The sequence below is a fragment of the Anopheles stephensi genome, unplaced genomic scaffold, assembly GCF_013141755.1.
Source record: "Anopheles stephensi strain Indian unplaced genomic scaffold, UCI_ANSTEP_V1.0 ucontig38, whole genome shotgun sequence".
Taxonomy (NCBI): Eukaryota; Metazoa; Arthropoda; class Insecta; order Diptera; family Culicidae; genus Anopheles; species Anopheles stephensi.
In genome coordinates, this window is record NW_023405324.1 from 1 (window position 1) to 22,382 (window position 22,382).

General features: G+C 47.2%; 2 protein-coding genes and 1 pseudogene across 16 annotated transcripts; 1 reads left to right on the forward strand and 2 right to left on the reverse strand.

Annotated features, from left to right (window-relative positions):
• Window positions 1-53: 53 nt before the first annotated feature.
• On the reverse strand, window positions 54-8,651 carry LOC118516707 (annotated as a pseudogene).
• A 2,867-nt stretch (window positions 8,652-11,518) lies between these two features.
• LOC118516709 (FMRFamide-related neuropeptides-like) lies at window positions 11,519-12,156 on the forward strand. Its single transcript, XM_036062667.1, has 2 exons — window positions 11,519-11,760; window positions 11,831-12,156. The coding sequence occupies exons 1-2, from the start codon at window positions 11,622-11,624 to the stop codon at window positions 11,917-11,919; spliced, it is 228 nt and encodes a 75-aa protein (XP_035918560.1). The 5' UTR covers window positions 11,519-11,621; the 3' UTR covers window positions 11,920-12,156.
• Window positions 12,157-12,211: 55 nt separating this feature from the next.
• Window positions 12,212-17,614, reverse strand: LOC118516708 (steroidogenic acute regulatory protein-like). Of its 15 annotated transcripts, none has more exons than XM_036062655.1 (11): window positions 17,294-17,588; window positions 16,651-17,140; window positions 15,789-16,010; window positions 15,546-15,703; window positions 15,178-15,465; window positions 14,971-15,103; window positions 14,751-14,905; window positions 13,763-14,020; window positions 13,108-13,688; window positions 12,907-13,030; window positions 12,212-12,844 (listed from the first exon to the last, which is right to left on the reverse strand). In XM_036062655.1, the coding sequence occupies exons 3-11, from the start codon at window positions 15,949-15,951 to the stop codon at window positions 12,737-12,739; spliced, it is 1,968 nt and encodes a 655-aa protein (XP_035918548.1). In that variant the 5' UTR covers window positions 15,952-16,010; window positions 16,651-17,140; window positions 17,294-17,588; the 3' UTR covers window positions 12,212-12,736. The 15 variants fall into 15 exon arrangements, with proteins under 15 accessions (XP_035918548.1, XP_035918544.1, XP_035918546.1 ...); XM_036062651.1 differs by having other exon boundaries at window positions 17,286-17,588; XM_036062653.1 differs by having other exon boundaries at window positions 17,248-17,588.
• Between the last annotated feature and the right edge of the window lie 4,768 nt (window positions 17,615-22,382).

The window sequence follows — 22,382 nt, forward strand, 5'->3', positions numbered from 1 at the left end:
TTAATTAAGCGTCGCGTTCGTGATGACAGGTCGTGCCAGTCGGGGAAGGTTGCCAGTCGGATATACGACGGCACCCCACGTCGGGAAGCTGGCCCAGATAACGAGCAGCGTAAATATGGATGGGCCAATGCAGCCAACCGCCATATCCTTGATCGCAATATTGCCCACACCGGCAACGATCGCGTTCGGTGGCGTTCCTACCGGCATGTGAAACGCAAAGCTGCACGACATCGCGGGCCGGGACAATGAGGTACAGAGGTGAATCTCGATCGCAATAGCCTAAAAGCAACAAGAGTCCAATCATACTTTCTTTACTTATTGATCATTTTTCCGATGGAAAACATACCATTTCAGCTAGCACCGGCAGGATCACGTTACAGATGGCCACGTTCGACGTGAACTCGGTAAGCGTCTGTGCGGTGAGAACACTACGAACAGAGCAGTAGCGGAGGCAGGGTCTTCAATCCGGCCAACGATTGTCCTAGGAGGGCTGACATGCCGGACACGCGACTCCTTCCGCCAGTGCAAGCCACCGCCAGCAGAAGATTAGACTCCACGTACCTTCTGGTTGATGAACTTCCACGTGATCAGCCTGGAGTTGCTTCGGTCGGGAGGCGTCCTAAGGATAGAAAGGAGATATTTGTATAATTGATCCACTTTCAAGCATAGTTCTGTTTTTGGTAGTACTCCATATTTTCCATTAACATTACTAAATATCAAGCAGGATTTTTGCTAACGACTGCCCCAAAATGCTATCCTGACTCATCTGAAATTGGAGCCTCTCGCCAAGTCATTAAAGAACTTGACCAGGTCTATTTAGATTTTCGGTGGGTTGCACCAATGAGTCGAAACGATCGTTAATATCACTAGACAACACTAGAGTATGACCTTTTTGATAAAAGAGATCAAGAGCCAATTGCAACGCTCCATATCCGAGCTAACTATTGAAGATAAGCAGTACTCGTCAAACACTTACTAACTACAATTTTATTGGCTTTGCCAGTAACAGAATCATCTTTGGAGCTACTTCACGATAACATGCTCGTGCCAAGTCTCGTTGGGTTGTGTCAGGGGTAAGCACCTGCTGATGAGCCAGCTGATCAATATAGACAATTGTTTACAAATCTTGCCGATCATGCAAGTACAATATTCTGGCACGAAGTGAAGCTCGCAGACATCACACTCGTATTCTAACAACCCACAATTATTCCCGACAGCGCACGATCACCTCACTCCAGTCGTACCTGGATTACTGCGGCAGAACTTCAGACAAGCGCCAGTTGGCTGGAATCATGAATAGCACTATCACAATAAACATGGCCGGTGTTGCATCCTTGATTTTGCTAAAATGGTACAAGACATTAAGACATTAAACACGGATTTCCCTTTCTTCTTCACCCTAAATCCACACGTACACAGTGTTCAGCACGTCAGCCCAACCGGTGATGAATCCTGGCTCGCGGTAAAGAACAGCACCACCGCCACAATAACAGGAACGCAACACTCTTCTCGTGTGACGTCATCGGTCCCAGCTCCTTGTAACGCGTCTCGATGACACGCTTCGCTACCGCTTCACCTTCCGCACCGATATCAGCTGCCTTTGCTTCTGGGCTGTTCGGTCTGCAAAAAAAAGCAAGCGAATTCCTTTTTCAATCTAATCCGCTTGAGAGTCACGTGCAGACGCGTTCCAGGGCGCTTCCCTACCTGAACATTCCCATGTACAGCCACTGCAGGTACACCCAGGTGAGGAACGTGTACAGCAGCATGCCGGGCACGTTGTAAAACATGAACTTTGGAAAATCAATTCCGGGTGCAGTTGGGAACCGGCTCTCGTAGATGCCCTTAAAGGTAAGATTTACACCGGAACCCACGATCGTACCGCAACCGCCTAGGGTGGACGCATAGGCAGCGCCCAGGAAATAGCACAGGGTCGTCTTTGTTGGTCGAGGGGTTCTGAAAATGGGAGAATAAGGTGCTGTCAGGCTCGGTCGGCGATTCGCACAGCATTGATAACTTACTCATCGTCCACCTTTTCCTTGCCAAGCATGCCTTCCTCTTCGCCCGTCTTCTTCCTGCGTTCGTACATCTGGCACAGTCCTTGCTAGAATTAGCCCCGAAAAAGGAAACTGTGAGTGAGTTCCGCTGTCTACCTTCCGTGAAGATGAAGGCATCCTACCGATTCGAGCTCCTCCAGCACAGCCTGCATAATGGGACACATCATGGCAACGGCGGCCGTGTTCGAGATCCACATCGACACGAACATCGTTACCACCGTGAGGCCGAAGTTAAGCCGCCGCTGGCTACATCCGATCACGGAGATCACTTTCAACGCGACACGCTTGTGCAGATTGCAGTACTCGACGGCCAGCGCAATAATGATACCACCGATGAACATCAGCATCGTTTCCTTCATGTACATCATGCAGGTGCGATCCGTCTCGAGCACCCCGAGCACGGGGAACAGTACGATCGGGAGCATAGACGTCACGGGCAGTGGTAACGCTTCCGTCACCCAGTACAGTGACATGGTCAGCACGACAAACATACACCGGTAGGCGGGCGAGGTATCGATCAGGAACACGAGCGACGCAATCATCGGCGCGATGATGACCACCATCGAGCGCCAGTACGCACCGATGTACTTCATCGTCCGCCGGCAGCAACCAATGCGTGGCGCTGCTACCGCTTCCCTGCAAACCGTACGGGAAAAAGCCATCCATTAATCAATCGTCCGAGATTGAGTTCAATTGAGTTGTCGATGGGGCACCTTGCCCACCTGATACGTACATCGCTACAGCCTCCTCCAAGTCGCGTTCCTTCTGGTCGGCCATCTTGTCTCCCTAACTGACCATATGATGCTGCTGAAGACACAAGGCGACACACTGCTGGAAGGAAAGCGATCATTAGTGGCGTGTTCTGTACTCGTCGCCTCGACGCTTTCTAATTGCTGTGACCCTTTCGACAAAGAGCCCTTTCCCAATTATGGTAGAATTGTAGCTGAACGCAAGTCGCGTCAGTATTGCGCCCTCGTGGCCCTGCTTTTAACGACACGAAAGGGCTTCCGTTCGTTGCCCTTTTTTGGTGGTGTGTTTGTGTTTTGGCTTTCGTTTTTGTAGCGTTCTTGGCGATTTTCGAGCGCGTATCACACATGCCCTCCAAGAATGGCGTCCCGGTCGAAAGGTTATCGGAGTGGAGCGAATTTACAATTCTTGCTGTTGCATGGCTGTGTGTTAGTTGCCAAGCGGGGGCTTGTGGGCTTTTTTTATAATGTCACCTTCCGTAGTTTTTCAGCAGTACAAAAAGCTTGTTTTTAAAGTATTCTGGCATGAGCTCTCAGCGCTCCAAGTCGTATCTAATGACGTTGGAGGAGTGTGATCGAAGTACAGCTGACAACTGCCATGTTTATTGCGCCATTTACCAAGTGACCAATACTTCAGACATCTCGCTCTATTCCCTCCGAGCAGAAGCCAGAACAAGTTCTACAGCATTGCAACGCAATTTATGGCCGGGGCGTACTTTGTACAGCAACTGAGATGCCGCGATCACTTGATGATCGTATAGAAGTACTCCCATCTCGACTTCCCCCAACGTAGCAAAAACAATGTCTGGTTTTGACGCATAGAAACATCAAAACATTTATGTGTGTGCTGTGGGGTGTTTGTTACGGCTGCCCCTGGAAATAGACACGCGTCGATAAGAGCGGTCATTTTGTTATCACTTCACTACGACGTTATGCGGAGATTTGAGCGCCTTACGTACGTACAGTGCAAATCGCAATAATGGAACTCTTAAACCTTTTCGTCCACATCGAAAAGACTTCTGGTGAGAAGATCACGGTCTGTAGTCGACACTGAACTTGACCAGTACAATACATCTGGGAGCCCCGAGAACCGGTTTGTCGCCGTTTTTTGCTCACTTTGGCAGCAGTTGACAACACCACCCTTCCGGCTGAACCCGGTGCTGCCCACTTGCTGATTTGCATGGAAATGAAATTCACTGCCAGCAGTCGCAAGAATCCCGTTCTTCATTCATCTCCTTCGCTTCTTGCGCCCAGGGTAGTTTGCGATCTTTGTCCAGGTCCAGGCTTTAGAAATCGAAAGTTGGCGCGCTCTTTTGGTATATCTTATCGATCGCTTATTCGCCCGGGAATTTGCTTCCTACAAGATAAAGCGACAATCGTAACTTACTCGATGAAGTTCGATCCCAATGATCAAAGTGTTCCAGCTAATCACAGCATTATTTACAAACGTCTCAAATATGCTACACACTTCCCGTCGAGATGGAATTGCTTGCAAGACGCAAATGTCTCAGTCATCGTGCGGGCTCGGAATTGGTGATAAGGTGACGGTGGCTAGCTTATCAGCAGCACACAATATGGTGGATTGCCCCCCGCATTGCTGGAAACCCTGGAAACCCAACACCTCAATGAAGCTGTCCGCGTACGAGCGTCCAGACATTTCGTCAGATCGTAGCGAGATGACATAAGGATTGTTCCGGACAGTGAAGCATTACTTCACGCCAAGAGACAACGAGAGTGTTGATTCATGCCGAGGTTCCATGCACCGGTTTATCGGATTTGTTTGGCGAGTGGTTTATCCTTTCTAACGCCCGCGGAAAGGTGGCAAGATTACCGAGCGCATTGATAATCACCGAGGGTGAGGGTGATATTTTAAGCAACATTTAGCTGAGATTAGCACGGAATTAGCAAGGCGCTTTACCCCGTGCAGATAACGGCAGGTCTAGCTTATCTCAAACATTGCAACCTAATCAAAAGCAAAGGGAGACCTGTTTTATTGTATTAAAATTTATTCCCCCCAAAAAAAATCCTACCCTGGACATTGCCCTGCTCAGCAGGGCATTCGATCGAGCGAGCCCCTAGTGCATCGAAGGGTAAATATTTTGATCCACCACTTCACACCATCCTGTCAATACCACGCCATGATCGAATTGGAAATGATCCTCACGTTTGACGATCGTAGCTACACCGTGCGCAACGGACCTAAATCGCCGGGAGACGCATTGTTGAATCGTTTAGCGTGCAGTAATGCTCTAAAAATATTCATCCTTCCCGTGACCATCGGACCAAGGCGAACCGATCATTCGCCCTCCCAATATCTCAAGGAGGGGGCGTGTGTGTGCGTCCTTTTACATCTTCACCCCGGATTGCACCGAAAGCAAAAACAAAAAAAACAAGCGCAAATTGACGTCAATTTTACTCCATCATCGGTGTTCGGTTGGCTCCCCCGAAAAGCGAAGCAAAAAATCGATTCCCCATACGTTACCCGTACCAAAGGTCACCTGAACTTGCGCTTACGCAACAGAATCGGTTTCAAGTTCGAGTCGGCTTACTCCGATCCAAGAACGGGCGCACGGTTTGACAGGGTTTGGTTGTTTGTAAAAAGGCAAAATCCATCTCCCAGATTTTGCACCAGCCAAGTGAACCGGTACGGTCGAGATAATGGGCAGCGTCCTTGGCTAGGCTAGATGGGAAGAAGAGAATGGAGGACATCTCTTCCTGACACCTGACACCGGTGGTTCAAAACGGCAAGCCGCCTGCTTAAGCGTGTGTTTGGTCTAATTTTAGCCCACCGAAACCGACCGTAGGATCGGGAAATCGCTCATCGCTCGCCATTTTCCGGGACACGGGTGGAGGAGCAGCCGTGCGGAAACCAATTTTTCGCGAGCGCCATGGTAACGCACGGTGCTCGCGCGCGCGTCAATAATCACGTGTGGGGATGAACTTGATCTAGAGCTGTGGCGTGTTGCGTCATCCCGCTCAAGGGTGGGTTGCTACTGGGGGTGGTTTTTTTCAATTCTTTTCGGTACTCCCACTCCCAGTTTCTTCCCGGTTATCTTAAATATTGACAAAAGACAAGCGTGCGCTGCATGAATTGATGAGTTAGTCATGACCTGTGTCGTGAGACACACAGCCAGACATCAAACCTCGAGACCCAGTTGGCCACCACCAACAGCAGTTGGTGCGCATAAAATCAGTCGATCCTGACGGAGTGGTTTGTGGGCTACGTGATCGAGTGCATGTAGCGACATTTTCGCAATGTTGCGTCTGGTTTACCCTCATGACGACTAGACGAAACACAGAGAACAAACGAAAACGCAACAATCCTCAGACGTTGGTCGGCTGACTGGCTGAATCCTGGACCTCCGGACCTGTAGCATAAGGAAGCAAAACAGGCTACAAACAGGTTCTTGTGAAGCATTTTTTTGCCAGACCCAACCAGAAAAAGGAAACCAAAAAAGTAGATAAGAAAACATTCATGTTGTACCGAATGTTGCTCGACATTTGGGTTCTCCCTTATCGTACGCGCGTTATGTTTATGTTTCGGCCGATAACGCCGTATTGGCGTAAAATCCAAGTAAAAAACGTGTGCTGCATGCTATTTGAACAGGTGGGCTGGTTCCAGGGTGAACTTTTCCGAACCATTTTTTTTTTTTTTTAGCGACCATTTAACCCGCCACCCTCAGACAGCGTCCAGGGCGATCGATATGCGCTGGAGATGTCTTTGATGTTGGTACGATACCCTTTTCCATGAATGTAATTTTCATTCACACATTTAATTCCATTCTTTTCGATTTTCCCCACACAAACACACACGCAAGATCATCTGCGATCGGCTGCAGTGCAACGAAATCCACTTAGCGTACGACCGTCGATGGAAAAGGCAAACAAAAAGTCCAGTTTGCTTACGGGAGAGAGAAGAAAACAAAGCACTTCAAATAGAACGCGCTGGCCGTTGTAAAGATGGCCGTTGATTCTCCATAGCAAAGGGGGGTCTTGTCTTGTAACGCCAGTTTTATCACACCCGTTTTCTTGCTGCACTGCACTGATCTTATTTGCGCGCAATGCGGTGAAGTTCCACTGGCACCAATTAAATCAGAAAGCATTCGGTGCGATAAAATCGAATCGGTTCCAATTATCGGCAGCGCGAAATGTTCGTGACCGGGTCATCATCACTGAACATATGACGGTCAGACGTCGGTGTGATCCTCGAGCAACGCAATCACAAATCGTACAGAAGAAGAAAAACACCCCTAAACTGGGTGACGACTGACGGTCACTGCAATGGTAACGCTTACATAACGCTTCATAACGTTATGCGGTAGAGACTAGGAGCGATTGCTTGGTAGTAGAGAGACGTGCCCGTAGATTTATATATATTTTCCTCTAGCAACACACCACGCTCGGTACTGGTATTTTGATGAACTTTTCACACACATACACACACACACCCAAGGTTCAAAAGATCAACAGGGTCCGGTCGATTCCGTGCTATCAAATTCTCGCCACTCAACGCCCGTCGTCTTCACGCCACACTGAGGGGCTGATAAGGTTCGCGCAAAAAGTGTCGATGAATTTTGTTGTTGTGTTTCTTGTGTTCGATCAGGTTCGAGAATCGGCATCGAGAATAGTCGACGGTCCGAGGAGAGTACAATGGTTAGAACCCTTTGGAACACAACCATGCCACATGCAATGCAGTTTATTAAATTGCCCAACAAGCAAAAGACCGTAACGGGCAAACAACATCGCTTTAATCGCTTTTAATTGCGTCCGCTTGCCGCACTGGAATGTTACACTGGCACGTCACGTCATTGATGCATCTAATGCGAGATCTCTAGGCGATCGGCACAGTTAGAAGCGCAAGGTTCTTGACTCTTTCCGTTTTATCCCATCCTTCGCTGCCCGTTCTGACCCGTTTCCAGGGAGGAAGCATAAGCTCATTCATGGTCCTCCACAACAACAACAAAGTTCTTACTTTCTCTACGGAGTCTCACACTTGCGCACACGTCACGGAATGTTGAGAACCTTTTGGTGCGTACACGCTTTTTGAGATCCCACACGATCACCAGCATCGAGCAGCGGGAGAAATGCCGGACGGAGAGATATTTTTATCCTGCCTCATGGTGAAGCTATTTATACCATACCCAACACCAGATTCCTAGCACTCCTTTAAGAACTCCGAACCCCGAAACATACGCACACACACACACTCATCCGCCCACTACGATCGATCAGATGTCTCATCTGCATCCCAGACGATCATGCTTTTGTAAAATTGACTTGTTTCTTGATGATGTCTGCGCTATGCTTGAGTTGATCTTATATTCACAATGGGGGTTTTATTTTATCTCTCTCGCTCTCTTGATACAACATATTTCACAGAACGAATCGAAGGGCACCACAAACACACACACACACACACAAACACAGAGAACTCGCAGTTGATAAAACATATGTGTGCTATGTAAATTCCGCTCAACATCCGCTCGACGGCCGTACCCAGGGCGAAGGAATTTTCCATACCAGACAACAACAAAAAAACCGCATAATAACACAGCGCTTCCCTATAACCCCCGGTCGAGAAGAAGAAGTTTGCCTTCTTGCATTTCCCCTCGTTTTCCACCCCACGGGTACCTTTCGTTCACTTCCTCCGGGTGCAATTGCACGCCACGCCGAAACTGCAACCGTAGCGCTTATTTTTTCCTCCTGCAAACAACACCAAACACCACCGACCGGGACCGTTTCGCGCGGCTGCACGACAACGGAAAACACAACACACGCGCGACCGCACCGGCGATGCGTTCAAATCGGAATGAACGTTCGAACCGGTCCCTCGGAGCCGTTTGCCAGTTTGCTCGGGGTGCTGCAGCGATTGGTTTTGGCTGGCGTCCGATAAGCGCCCGATGCCGTGCGTTGCCTGATGAGGGGTTCCGGCTGAAGTGAGAGTCGAAAACGGGAGAGTAAGAAACGGGAGAGTTAGGAAAATTTAAAATGTTTATAATAATGCTAGAAATTTTTTGTCAGTACAACTGTTAAGAAAAGCTTTTTGTTTAATCTTAAGGAATTACACACAAGGAGTAGGCCAGACGCTAAAGGCTGCTTAACTCTTCTCTCATACTAAATTCCTCGGAGAGTCTCTTTCCTATGCTTCTCATCTCACGTCGGTTGCTTGGGTGCTCTATTCGATGCGTGCTCACTATGGGTCTAGTGATGGAATTATAACTTCCATATGAGGGTTGTTGGAAGCCGCTGGGTACATTCAATAGCAATTTCTGCTATTGGGTATTTTACAACAAATTTTAAGGTATTTTTTAAACGTAAAAAGAGCATAAAAAATGATGGAGTTCTTATCTACTTTAAAATATCGATTAATATTAAATAACCAAGCATCATCGCAATAATTTAAAGAACACGTGTTATTAAACGCCAGGCAAATATTGTACCTGTAGTTTTGAATTTAAGAAATAAAAGTCAAGTGTGGTAATAACCCCTCCAATGATGACGTGAGAATGACGAAAGCCGTTAAACTGGTCACGAAATCTGTAGGACGCTTCGCCCATGGAGGTGATGCAATTGCAGATCTCTGAGCTTCATATAACGGCTATTCACGCTTGAGTAATTATAGGTGTAGGAAAAAGGGGGTTTTGTTTGAAGGATGATTTCTATAAGGGAAAAAGAAATTTTTGAGCTTAGTTCTTCTATTTTAAAGAATGAAATCTGAGGACTGAAGTCAAGACAGATATTACGAAATATGCAAGAGAAATGGATAAAGCCAACAACAAAGGACAGCCAGGCCTTCTAATCGAAAAAAAAAAATCACTTCCACTTCTTCTTCTTCTCAATTGGCACTACAACCTCGAGAGGTCTCGGCCTGCCATTTCTGGCTTTCTGTGACTTTATTTTACCCGTAGCAAAGTAGTCAGCCCTACGTATGGGGAGGCAGTCTTGGATGGGATTTGAACCCCGGTCCTGTCGTGTGACGACCGGCGCCGTTATTGCCTCGACCACCAGACCACCCCAATTTCTTCCGCTAGCTAAAATGAATTTCTAAATCTTTTGTGAAACTAAAGCAACGTTATGAAATATGCAACCGACATGGATAATGCTCTCACATCATCCATCATCAACGGTGTAACGCCCTTGACGGTATTTAGAAATAGATTGTCCCTTACTTACCCCGTATAGTGTATCATAAACGATTTTTATCGTCCTATTTGCCTTTACTGGCTCCGCTTAACCTCCCCCACAAGCACTACTTCCAATACGTGTCCTCCAGTAGCGTTGTTCTCTGCGAAATGGATAAAGGTAATCAAAACTGTGGACAGCCCGAAGTCCACAGTGTTAATGCGCTGCTTCGGCACTTCAATTACCAGGTAATACGATACACTTTCCCCGTGGTACGACTGCTGCCGGGATGAATGCAGTCAGCATGCAGACGAACCAATACACTCGAGTGTTGGGCCTAAACTGACCCAGGTTCGGGTGAGCGCATGATGTTCGGGGCAGTAACGAGCTGGTTCCGCCGGTCCCGCTGCATGTGCACGGCACCGACCCCGAGAACTGTTGCATGCAGCGCTAATGATAATTCCATACATTTGATATGCTGGGACGACCTTCTTCTGCGGGCGTGTTCGGTTTTTTTTTGCCCCCCTCCTGTTCTTTATGTCCGCCCGTTCAGAGGGATGAATAATGGTCCGAGGCCCTCTCCTTCTGGATGGGCTTTTGTAGTTTGATTGATAGGGAGCACCTCATCACTGGTCGCCCTGCTGTCCACGGTGACGTAGAACTAGTATAGGCTTCATTTACCCCTACTGATGGCATGTTATCAGTGGCAAGCATCAAACGCGGAATAATAGACGAAAAACCGGACGGAGAAAGTAATCCTCAAAAAACGGGAGTAAGAAGAATGCGTAAGAAACTGCTTGCCACATTCGTAAATATTGATTGATTCATTATGTCAGGTGATACGAAGTCACCTCGAGGTAGAAGCCTGGACACTTCCCGAACTTCCTTTCCCGTTTTCCACGAGGGCACATTAATTTGTCTTCCTATTTTTACTTCCTGTTTTTTGGGGAGGGCGCTTTTCCCCGAACATGGTAATGGTGACCAAGGGCCAGTAACGATTGGCGTAGCCGTTCGCGTGACACGCGGATGTCCTAAATTATTAACCGGCTCCCGCCATCCAACGTGGCGTGGCTCGAAAATAATTACGAATGTCTTTTCGATCGATTTTACGCGTCCGGAAGCATTTGGAATCGTTCCCAGCCATTTGCCAAGGAGTTCCACAAGTCGTCGGAAAAAATCGAATAACTTTGACCTTTAAAAAACCAGGACCGGGTTGTTTTTTGTTGATTTTTCCCAAAACCTCCCACGAACAACCAACGGCTAAGGCATCATGATAGGATACTTTTTTTAAAATACGTCGTCACACACTCTGTCGGCATTTTTTCTTCTTTTAAAGGGCCCGCATCCACAGGCTCCATCGCAACAAGGCGCACTGGTGTGCAATCCCCTTTGCAGGGACATGTTTCCTTTGTGTAATTAATTAAATAAATTCTAACCCAGGCGCCTAATTGCATTCGCGCGCGCGCCTGTACGCCGTGCGAATTGGGGAATTGTTTTGGGATTAGCAGGCGCTCCGGGCGGATGCTGTTGGCCGGCTGCTACCCGAGGTTAAGGAAAAACAGTATATAAGATAAGCCGACATCCGGTATCAGTCATCAGTCATCTGCCAACATTCCAACCCGGTACAACAAGACATCGCTCTTGCAAGCAAACGTAAAGGATCCCCCGTGAAGTTACAGCCTCATTTACAGCAAAAGCAATGGCTTCCTACAAAGTGCTCGGTAGCTTGATCGTTGTGCTGCTGGTCGTGCTTGCGCTGAGTGGATCGGCCGAAGCCGGCTACCGGAAACCACCGTTCAACGGTAGCATCTTTGGCAAGCGTAGCGGCAGCTCGGGTGGTAAGTATGATCCTGGAGGGCGTTAAGACCTTCATCTCTCCAACCTAAAAACTCTTCCACCTCCCATCAGACTACGAGGGAAACGCGAAGGTGCTCTCGACCATGTGCGAAATCGCGGCCGAAGCGTGCCAAAGCTGGTTTACCCAAGAGCAGAAGTAAGCCGATTGCTGGATGTGTGTTTTTCGTGCTTTCTTCGCCTTCCACCGACCGACAGACCGACCGACCGGAACGATTTGGTGTGCTTCCCAAAACTACACTGTTTAAACTAAACACGCTACACCTTTGCGGTGTTGAACTACCGCACAGCACCGCAGCAAGCAGCTGGATGATGACGAGGGTTTCGCCATGTAAGCGTTCTATTCCGGAATAAAATGTTTTGTGCTACCTATCAGTAAAGCAAATGTGTTCAAGCTACGTCAAGCGTAATTTGAAAGAAATATTAGTCCGCTGGTTACGCGCTCAATTATAAATCTTTTATTCATATCACAATAAAATAACAGCAATACCAAATAGACATGTTGTGGAGCGGGGTTTTCCCGCCAGCAGAGGATAGCATCCAAAAGATTACGGCTGTTTTCCCGTTGCTTAACTCAGTACTTCACGTTCGCTAAGGTTGCTTAAATCGGATAGTGGCGATTGCATTAAAGGGAACTCATTTCCTTATCAAGAGAATTAGTAGGCTCACTCATCCACTTTCACGCCCTATAATTGACTAGGAAATCTCATCCCACAGTACGTTGGTTAAAAAATTAGCACAAGAAAAAAAAAGGATGGCTTCTACACGCATCATGCCATGGGGAAATAAAATCAGGCCACGTACGTAAGCGGCATTCCCGCTAAACAAGCATATCGGAGCAAGATGAGTCCAAAGAAATAAAACATTAATAAGGTAAGGAGTAAGTCTATTCTAAATTCGAATGATTTATGAAGTAATGCGATGCGATTCGGGTTGCTCCGTTCCAGGGCGCGCCCGCCACTAGTCGTCGGTGGAGTCGAAGCCACCAGGCACTTTTCCATCCTTGCGTAGTTCGGTGACGTACTTGCGAAGGTAGTTCATGTAGTCTTGCATTAGCGTAGTGTAGGCCTGAAAGAGAGATTGCAGCCGATTAGCTAAGGATGACTTAGTAGCTCCGTACAACAACGTACAGTGTCTAGCACGTAGCGTGGGATGTAGCCCTTCAGATCCAAGCACAGCAGCCACTCGAAGATGCAGTGATCCTTTTGATTTTCGAGCTCCCGCATCGCCCAGCACGACAGTTTGTTTTCTCCTCTGGAAGGCAAACAGGCAATGGTAATTAAACTTCACTCAAATAGTAACCAAACGATTGATGGAACACTTAGGTTTACCGGATAAAAATAGTATCATTAGGAGCACCGGGATATTCTATACTGATTGCCGAGCTCACGTACACATTGCCACCCTTTGCGATCGATTCGCCCGAGTCGGCTCCAGCAGCGTCCTTCCTTTTCGCCTTCGGATTCGCTCCCGAACCCGCACCTTCGGCAGCAAAGTCCTGTGCGCCCAAGCTTTTGCTGAGCGATTTAAATGCAGTCTTATCTTTCTTCGCGCCACCCTTTGCACCGTTTCGGTCCAGCGATTCGACGTGCGATTGACTCATCTGGGGTACGGATTTGGAGGCGGGAATTTTGCCCGAAACGTCACCCTTTCCCATGCTACCATCGCTTTCCTCCGCGTCCTCCTCCTCGTCGTGCTCACTTTGCTCTACCGAACCGTCGTTGCCTTCGCTTTCTTCCGTCACGGGGGATAGGTTTATTAGCGGATTCGGTAAGATATCGACACCCTCGATGACGCGCCCATCGCGGCACAGATGCCAGCAGCGTAGGTTGACAAAATCACGACACTTCACCACACCGCCACCACCGCCCATCGTGGCCTGGTACGTAATATCCGTATGGCTGTCGATTTTCTGCAAAAGAAAAACACACGGTTTTTGCATCCATAATCCGCTAGCGAACGGAATTTAGCTCCAGCCGCACTTACGCGAATGATCTTCGATTGCACGAGCGTCGGGTTCCACTTGGGCACGTCCTCGATCTTGTAGAACAACACCTCCAGCAGCTTCCGAGCCGGGTAGTGAATCTTTGCCGTAAGCTTGTACACCTTCCCGAGCTTATCCAGGTGGCAGCTTTGGATCGTGTCACCCTTCGACGTTACCTTCTCAATCTTCCAGCTGTCCGACTCGAGTACGGTGTACGCCCGCCGAACGCACTCGGTGCCCATCCGCTTGAACTCGTCGTCCTGCATCGAGAAAAATGCCAGAAGAAATAGGCAACAGAACACCTTTAAAAATCGAACCACCAACTGCATTCGATCCGATCGCCTGTAAGGGCCCGATCAAACTGCTCTGGCTCGAGCGAAAATCGGAACCAAATATCGGAACTGTTTTTATAGAGCCCGGCGCGCGGTGCAGACACACATTTGAATAAAATATGCATGGTCCGGGGGCTATGCGGTTTCTAGAACTGCCTGATCTGAATTGTCGATGGGATGAATCGGTGACCTGGACCGAACGCTGGGGTTTCAATGTCAATCGCCCTTGTCCACTGAACGGTGCGGTTGCGTAAAATCTGCTTAACATTCGCTTGGGATGAGCATGTGATTTACCTCGACGAGCGTATGGATTGTGCCGAGCAAATTACACACAACACTGGATTCGTTCGTCAGAGAGGATCGTGGAGCGGCAGCAGCAGCAGCACCATGGATGGCGTGCTGTTTTCGCTTCTGGAAGATGTTCGCTAGGAATTGTTTCATCACACTGCCGCTTTCGAGATGGACCTCTTCGGTTGGGGATTACGTCGTCAACTAATCGCTATCCAGCGTTTAGCCGAGTTTTTGAACGAATACCAATTAGACAGAGCTCAGCTCGGCTTGAGAATCTTATGCGCTGATTGAATAAGCGCAATTAAAAGCTGGCTCACTAACCGCTGAACCCTAGACCTCTCTCACAGTGCTTCTTCCACTACATTACCTGCCGATCTTCATCATCGTCATCGTCGCTGTTGTGAATCGAATCGATCGGAGAGTAAAAGTTGCCTATACTTTCCGTCCGGCCAGCCACGGTTGCGCTCAGAAATGGGCCCAACAATGGTGTGCGCGCGTCCATCGAGCCAGGATTTGTGATCGCTGTGAGAGAATTGAATTTACGATTAAAATCGAACTTTAAACGGATTATTTAATTTGATTCATACCGACGAAATAGTTTCTCGCATATCGTTCCTGCGGTATGACGCGACAATCGAGAAACCAGGCTTCGCCCCATGCCAACACAAACGATACCACGATCAGCAGCACCTCGAACACCGGTTGTGGTGTAGCAGTCCACTAAAGAAGAAGTAAAAAAGGGAATTTAAAATTCCTGTGTCTCCGCATACAAGCTCACAGCTTCGGCTACTTACATCGTAAAGAAATACTTTGCTAATAAGAAACGCACAGGAACTAGTTGTAGATAGCTGAAATGGGGAGCGCAAAAAAAAAGCTAGATTAAAGCTGCCAGGCGCCAGACAGATTGGGGCAATGGGACTTACCGCTATCACTAGCCAATGGCTGATGCTGAGCAGCCCGTAAAACAGTATAAGAAAAATGAACCTAATGAGGGCAGCAATAACGACATCAAACAGCGATGTGTAGACCGTGTAGTGCAGGACCTGAGTTTGCAGTGCATGTATAACGTTGTCGCCGGTGATCTACGGAAAGCGAAAACCGCTCGGTAAACATTAGAATCCGTTCTTTTCGGACGAGAACATAGCTTGCGAATTAAACGCACCACAACACAGATGATCCACAGCAGCGAAATGAAGACGACGTCGAATGTTACGAACAGGCAGAAGAATCGGCGGACGACCGACATGCGGCCCTGCTCCATGTACCCGGCAATAAAGTCCTCGCTCAGCAGATTGACCGTGTGTGATTGCGAGCGTGTCACTGGGTGTTGAAGAAGCGAAAAGGGGGGAATGTGATTAGCGTTTCATTGTGCCCTACAGAGGAGAGGATTCGAGGTGGTACTCACTGCCGAGCGTGTTCATGGGCGGACCGCTACCATAGCCCTGGGAACCGCCGTGCATCATAGATTGGTGATGTATGACCGGCGAGTGTGTGTGCTGCTGGAGCTGCTGTTGCTGAATGGCATAAAGCGAGTGTACTGCCGTTCTGATATCATCGTCGTCTGCCATTATACGGCGTGAAGCAGGCGAGTGTGCTTCACCAGATCGACGGCCACATTAGCGGTGAGCTAGAAGTACGCAGAAAAGAAAGCCACGGTTAACCAGAACAATGTTAGCAGCATACCGGGGATGTGTAAGGCAATGTGGTAACGGAATGAGTGAGCGACAAAGTATTACAGAGTGTGCTACAAACATTCAGAGTACATGTGGAACGATGACAAAGATCGACAACTGATCAAGCGATCATGAGATGCTATGCTGGCGGCGGACAGAAGACACTACGAAACAATCTGCAGCATAAATCGTAAGAACCTAGCGGTGAGCCCTCGCCATGATACCTTTGTTTACAAGCTCTTTGTTAAGCCAACACCCCGCTAAGCTTCTTTCGATGGCCGCACCCTACAACAGCCCACCGCAATCTAACAAGTGTTTGTTTTTGCGCCAGCGACGTGATAATGGTACAGGCCTGGTGTGTGTATTTACAATGTGGAACCAATAAAACGCACACATACACCCATAACTACACAAACACCCCCCTTAAACCGACCGACACAACTAAGTAAGAAACGGAGAAGATGATTCTATACAGAAACGGAAACAAAAACAAACGACACACAGCGCATCGATGAGTCATGAAATTGCATGCAGAGAGTAGAGGGTGGTGGTGCATTATCACGACGGTGCACGGTGCCATGATTATCCATTTACCATTACAAAACGGAACGCCGGCGAGAAGCTAAATCTTGTCTACTCGTAACGAATTGTCCCCATCCGCGCGCTGTCCACTTTCTCGGATGATTTCCGGTCACCGCAAGTTGATGTATGTATGTGTGTTTGTGTGTATGTTTGTGTGCCTGTCTGGCGTACGCGGAAGGCACGGAAGATAAGATACGGCGTGACCTTAACGTGAAAGTGCGTCGAACCGCGCGAAATTGACGAAACGAAACAGCTGATGATAGTGGTGGAAGAGATGCTGGGAGTTATCAGCGGCGACAAACGGAACGTTAAACAAAGAGCACACGGGAAGCGAAACTGAACAGGATGAAGAGCAGCAGCAGCAGAACGGACAGCAGACACTTGAACACTTGCGTGCAGATGATTTTCATTTTTCGCGGTAACGCAGTTTCGCGCGCTTGGAAGGAGGTCTTTTGCTCTATTGCCCTGATGTGGGCGACTCGGTTCCGGTGGTATAGAAGCGCTAGAGGAACGCGGGCAGGATGAAAAAGGTCAATTAGATGCCTGATGCTGCTGATTGTTATTGTATCACCCGCACACGCACTGGGTGATGCGCCGCTTGCAGTTTACCGCTAGCAAAGATGCACTCAATCAATTAAATCTCTCACCCGCATACCCGAGTTCTCGGCACAATAACAGATTGAACAATTTGCGTATCTGTGATCTGGGCAGTTGTTTTCGTAGCCCGTGTACACGCTTCCGGCCCGCTCCCTTTTACGCTTTAGTCAATGTGCGTCGGTGGCGAATTTACGCACTAAACCTTTGTTTGCTACAGGTAAAAGGGTTATTTACGTACACACAGTTAACCTACAGAAAGAGAGCAACGTGGATTACTTATGGGCCGTGCGATTTGTAAGTGCTTTATTTGGACTGCAGGGAGAAAAATACACGCACTATTTTGTGATGAAGTAATGGTAAACAAATCGCTCGACTGGGTGCTTGTCAGATTTGACAGCGTTCCTGTCAGCCGGGTGAATCTTGGTAGAATTTTCACCGGGGTGTGAAATGCTCGTGCATGCTTTTTTGCGTTTCATTTGATTTTCTCGTGTTATTGTTAGTTTTTCTCTTAATTTTAATTTTTTCATAAGCTCATGCTTAAACATTGTAAATAAGTTATGGAACTCAAGGCATTTCTCAAGGCATTGGAATATAATCATTATTTCGTTTCAAATCTACAACGAATTGCGTAGTGCGTATTGCATACTTTTGGGCGGCTTTCTGTGTGCGAGCGTTGAAGCATCCAAATGTGATTTAAAATTATTTTAAACCTACATCCGGTCCGGTAAAGGAAAGAAGACCGGTAAAAAATTATTTCTCCTATTTATTTCTTGTATCGACATTACATAAATCCACCATGATAATGCATGATGTATGACAACGAAGTCGGATGGTCAGTAGCAAGCAAAAACTGAACCACTTTTATCAGACTTTGTGGTCGTGAAGAGGTTATGTTATCTATAACTGTTTTAATGCTGTTTATTATACTTGTGAGCAATGTTAAAAAGCGATGAAGCTGTTAAAACTGCAATAAAAATTCCTTTTCAAAAATCGCACCGAGACACACTTTTGACAGCAACGACCTTCGGTAATTTTTATTGTTTCCTCTTAATGGTGTGTAAATGTGAGAACGCATATCTTAACCTTCCTTCCCGGAGGACATCTCCACTGTCCCTTGCATCAAATCAGACGAATAAATAAAAAAATCACAACCATCCCCTGAAACACTCCGCAAGTGTGTGCGATTAAACGCAGTAAGGGGTGCAATTAGTTCTGCCGGTTAAAAGCAAGCTACCGGTATTTGACACAGTCGTCGCCGGTAGTCGATCCACTTGCTATCACCGGCAGGAGAACATAACACGGGACACGAAACAGCAGCATGTACTGAATAATAATAACACGATCGTTCGTTTTTCGCGAGATCTGCTGCGGCGAAACGGCCAAATCCAACCCCAGCACTCAGTACACACGATACACAAAGGAAGCCCCCTTTTTTGTCTTCGCTCCCCAAATTAAAGCATAACCCCTCGCGGGCAAATGGTTTTGATACAATCTGCTTCTGGTTTTGTGGTGCTGACCCACGCCGGGGTCTCCAATGTTTGCAAATGCTAACTTCCGAACATCCCTTGACAAGATATCATCTCCATCCAGTCAGCCCCATGTCATGGTATGGCGGCGTGGACGCGTTGTGCCGCCAACGGCCTAAATGTAAGATGGTAAGATGGTTGAAAAGCACGAACAAAAAGTGAACGATTAAAACAGAAACCAAAAAAAAAGCAAAGGTATAATACAGTCCTGTCCGTAGTTACAGAAGTCATCGAAATCGCGAACCAAAAAAAAAGGAAATCAAACAAGAGTACAAGACGCCGAGGGACGCCGAGGCCTTTCATAGAAGACACACAGCGTCACTGCCGTGTAACGCAACGCATAGCCGTTCTTTCTCACCTCAACACCGTTCGGGTACGCACGAACTGAAGTACAATTCTCCAAGAAGCGACCAACGTTCCTCCAGGAAAACGAGCGGGATTGATTTGAAATGCTAATTTTTGCTCCTTTTTAACTTCCCAATTCGTAGCGTCAGGCGCGTCCTCGGATATATGAAGCCCCTCCGTCACAGCAAAAGCGACACATCCAAAAACGCAAACTTAAACAGGTAACAGGAAAGCACGGAGTCGCGATAACACTCCTCCCCCTGAGGGCACACAGATCACGATCGCGGTTGAGCAGCAAGATCTCCTCGCCCGAAAGGAAACATGAGGCGTTCCCATTCGGCTGGGGGCTTTTGTTTTCGGTTGCATGTTGCTACCTTTTTGGATGTCTCTGGAGGATTTTTTGTTTTTTGTTTCGTTGGGTCTTTCATTACCATTTGCTTCAAACCGGGAGACTTTCGCCCTTTCGCCATGTTGGTTCGGCTGGCACAATTCCCCGTTTTTTTTTTTTTTTGCAGCGAAAAACCTTGGACGAATGTGTCCCGAACCTTGTTTCTTTTATTTCTCGTGATTTCGGCTCTCCAAGGTCTTGCGGGAGGATGGGACTCCTCGTACTTGGTTGCTTCCAGTGGCAACCCCCTGTTTTCGAGAAGGACACCGAACGCCCCCGGGGGCGTTTCGGCGTGTTCGCCGGTCGGTGTGTTCTTGTGATGGTTGTTTTCCGGGAGAATATTTGGAGGCGCTTCTCACAAATCAGCCACTACCGTATCGGCGTAAGGACACTGGCCGAAATCGGCAAGGATAGGCCAAGGATATGTTATTAATGAAGATTAATGACTGACTAGTCATCATCGGCACGATCATTCCGCCTGGTCATTTAATAAATGCCAGTAGGCAAACAACTCGACGTTCAGGAACTTCCACGAACGGGATTGTTGCTCCAGTTTGAAGACATTTCTAACGGGATTCAAGTGAATTAGGTTTTTTTAGAAGAATGCTCTACATTGTAAAGGTGTTCAAGAGCACAGGATGCAGTGATCGTGTATTTCTGGAGCCCTACTGGGGTGAAGACTGATTCAATATCAAGGGTGAATGGGGCGCGAAGAAGTCTAGCTTTGTTATAGACATTAGAGAATATCATATTGAAGTTCGCTTGTTGGTCAGCTCCATCTCGTCGTTTTCAAAGTTGTCAAGGACACAAGGCTTCAAAATTTATATTCTTGGTAAAAGTTACCCAATTAAGAAGATGATGTTCATAACCATTTAAAGGAATTAAAACTACAACTCTACCAGGATGTTGTGGTTTACCTGATCACTCGTCCTTGTAACGGGCTGTTCCAATTTTAATAATGCTTACTACTTAAACCGTGGCGAAACCTATTTTCCGCTTAAAAATGGAAATGAAACCTCAACTCCAGTTGTCAGCAGACTACTCAACCCGGAAACTCTGCACCAGAATTCCTTCTAATAAACTGTTTTGCAACATTAGCATATAATGATGGCCATTATACGTAAACATATGTTTTGATTTCATCAATCGATTAATGCAAACAGCTGAGAGGCTCTGGCTGCCTGGAGTTTGGTGGAGTCAGTCAGGCAAGCCTTGGCAACTACATCTGGAGCACAAGCAGAACACAGGCTGGCTGATTACCGTAGCATATCATTTCGGTTTATTAATATTCTTTTCGGCGAGTCGATAATCGATTCTGAACGCAGTTTCGCTAATCGATCCCAGAGCTCTGAGTGCTGGACATGATTTTGGTGGAGCTGATGTTGTTTGCAAAATCGCTTCCAAGATGTGGCCCTTTCGTTCGGGTGGATGGTGCAGAGAGTAGCGCAAGGAGGACGTAATAATCGTCTAGTTCCGTTTTCACTTTCCAGAAGCGCACTGGAACGCCAACTGTTTCGCGTGAACAACGATCGATCACCACCACTATGCTGATCGAGAGCTTTCCTTCCCAGCTCGCTTCGACAGCCGAACGAAGCGAAGGCAACGCACAATACAGGCCCTGATCATTTAATCATTCAGATTGCAGTGCGCATAATTGGATGGTTTATCGCACTAAACACACCAATTTTTGGGGGTTTACGGCCATGCTGACGTAGAAGCGCCGGAACCGAATTTCGGTACGGTTCCACACGATCGTGCGTGATTGTTTTTCCGCACACACACACAGTAAATTTTCGCCCCATTCACAGCGGCGCAGAAAGGAAGCAAGAAATTAGTGTTGACGTGTTCGATTCGCTGATCAACGATCGAGTGGGCGCCCGCGTATCTTCTCGCCGTGAGCGAGTTCATTTTTATTTTTGGACGATTGCTGGCCGAGTACGCTTCAACCGTACAAGGCTGCCAGAAAGAAAACGGGAAAAATCGGGCCGAATTTCGTGTGCAGCCAGCTTGCCACTGGTACACCGTTTTCGAGTCCGTTATCAGAGGATGCGGCTGAAAAACCGTGGGAAACTGGCGTGAAAAGTTAAAACATTATCCCATCGTGCGGGTTTTTATTCGGGAAAAATAAAATTTTACAATCATCGCGATGGCGATGACACAGGCAGGTGAGGTGGAAATGGTAGGGAAGGAAATGATTACGTTAAACGATATGCAATTATTTGGGAGCGTGTGTTTGTGTCTGTGTGTTCGCTTGTGTGTAGCTATGTTTTCTGTTTTCGAATCATATTTTGGAGCGATGGCGATGATTTGAACGCTTGCTGGTGGATTTATGTCGGTTTGACTTCAGTTCAGTGAACCATAAGCGGGAACAATTAGATCTAGTTGCAGTAAGCGATAATCGAATGATTTAGGATGTTCATCTTAACTCATATGGTTCAAAGATACGAAACAAGTGAGATACATTGAGATACGTTTAAAAAATAAATAGTGCATGAAAAGGTCGAATAAACAGGGCAAATTTGAGAGTAGAACAAAATTACGAAAAAAATATAGAAAAAAAATAAAACATCGTGAAAACAAGAAGCAAAATAATTGTAAATACATAAAACAAGAGATAGAAAACAAAACTAAAGAAAGACATTTAGGAAAGGACATTTACGAGAGAAAAGAAACGATATAAATTGAAAAAATGAAACAACAAGTGTAAAATACGGAACAGTCATATTACAATATTGAAATGAGTTTAAGAAGCAGCTCGGTTAAGAAAATATTAATCCCAACCAGGCTGCCTTCCGGTACGTAGGGTCTAATTCAGTCACAGAAAGCTAGAAATGGCAGGCTCGAGATCTCTCTTGAGTTCTCGAACAAACAAAATAATGGGCCGTAGC

Coding starts and splice junctions, on each gene's coding strand:
- LOC118516708 (XM_036062657.1), bottom strand. CDS start 15,951: ATGGCAGACGACGATGATATCAGAACGGCAGTACACTCGCTTTATGCC. Junction 13,689..13,762: donor TGCAATCGAAGATCATTCGC/GTAAGTGCGGCT, acceptor TTTCTTTTGCAG/AAAATCGACAGCCATACGGA. Junction 12,845..12,906: donor CACGCTACGTGCTAGACACT/GTACGTTGTTGT, acceptor TCTCTCTTTCAG/GCCTACACTACGCTAATGCA.
- LOC118516709 (XM_036062667.1), top strand. CDS start 11,622: ATGGCTTCCTACAAAGTGCTCGGTAGCTTGATCGTTGTGCTGCTGGTC. Junction 11,761..11,830: donor GCGTAGCGGCAGCTCGGGTG/GTAAGTATGATC, acceptor ACCTCCCATCAG/ACTACGAGGGAAACGCGAAG.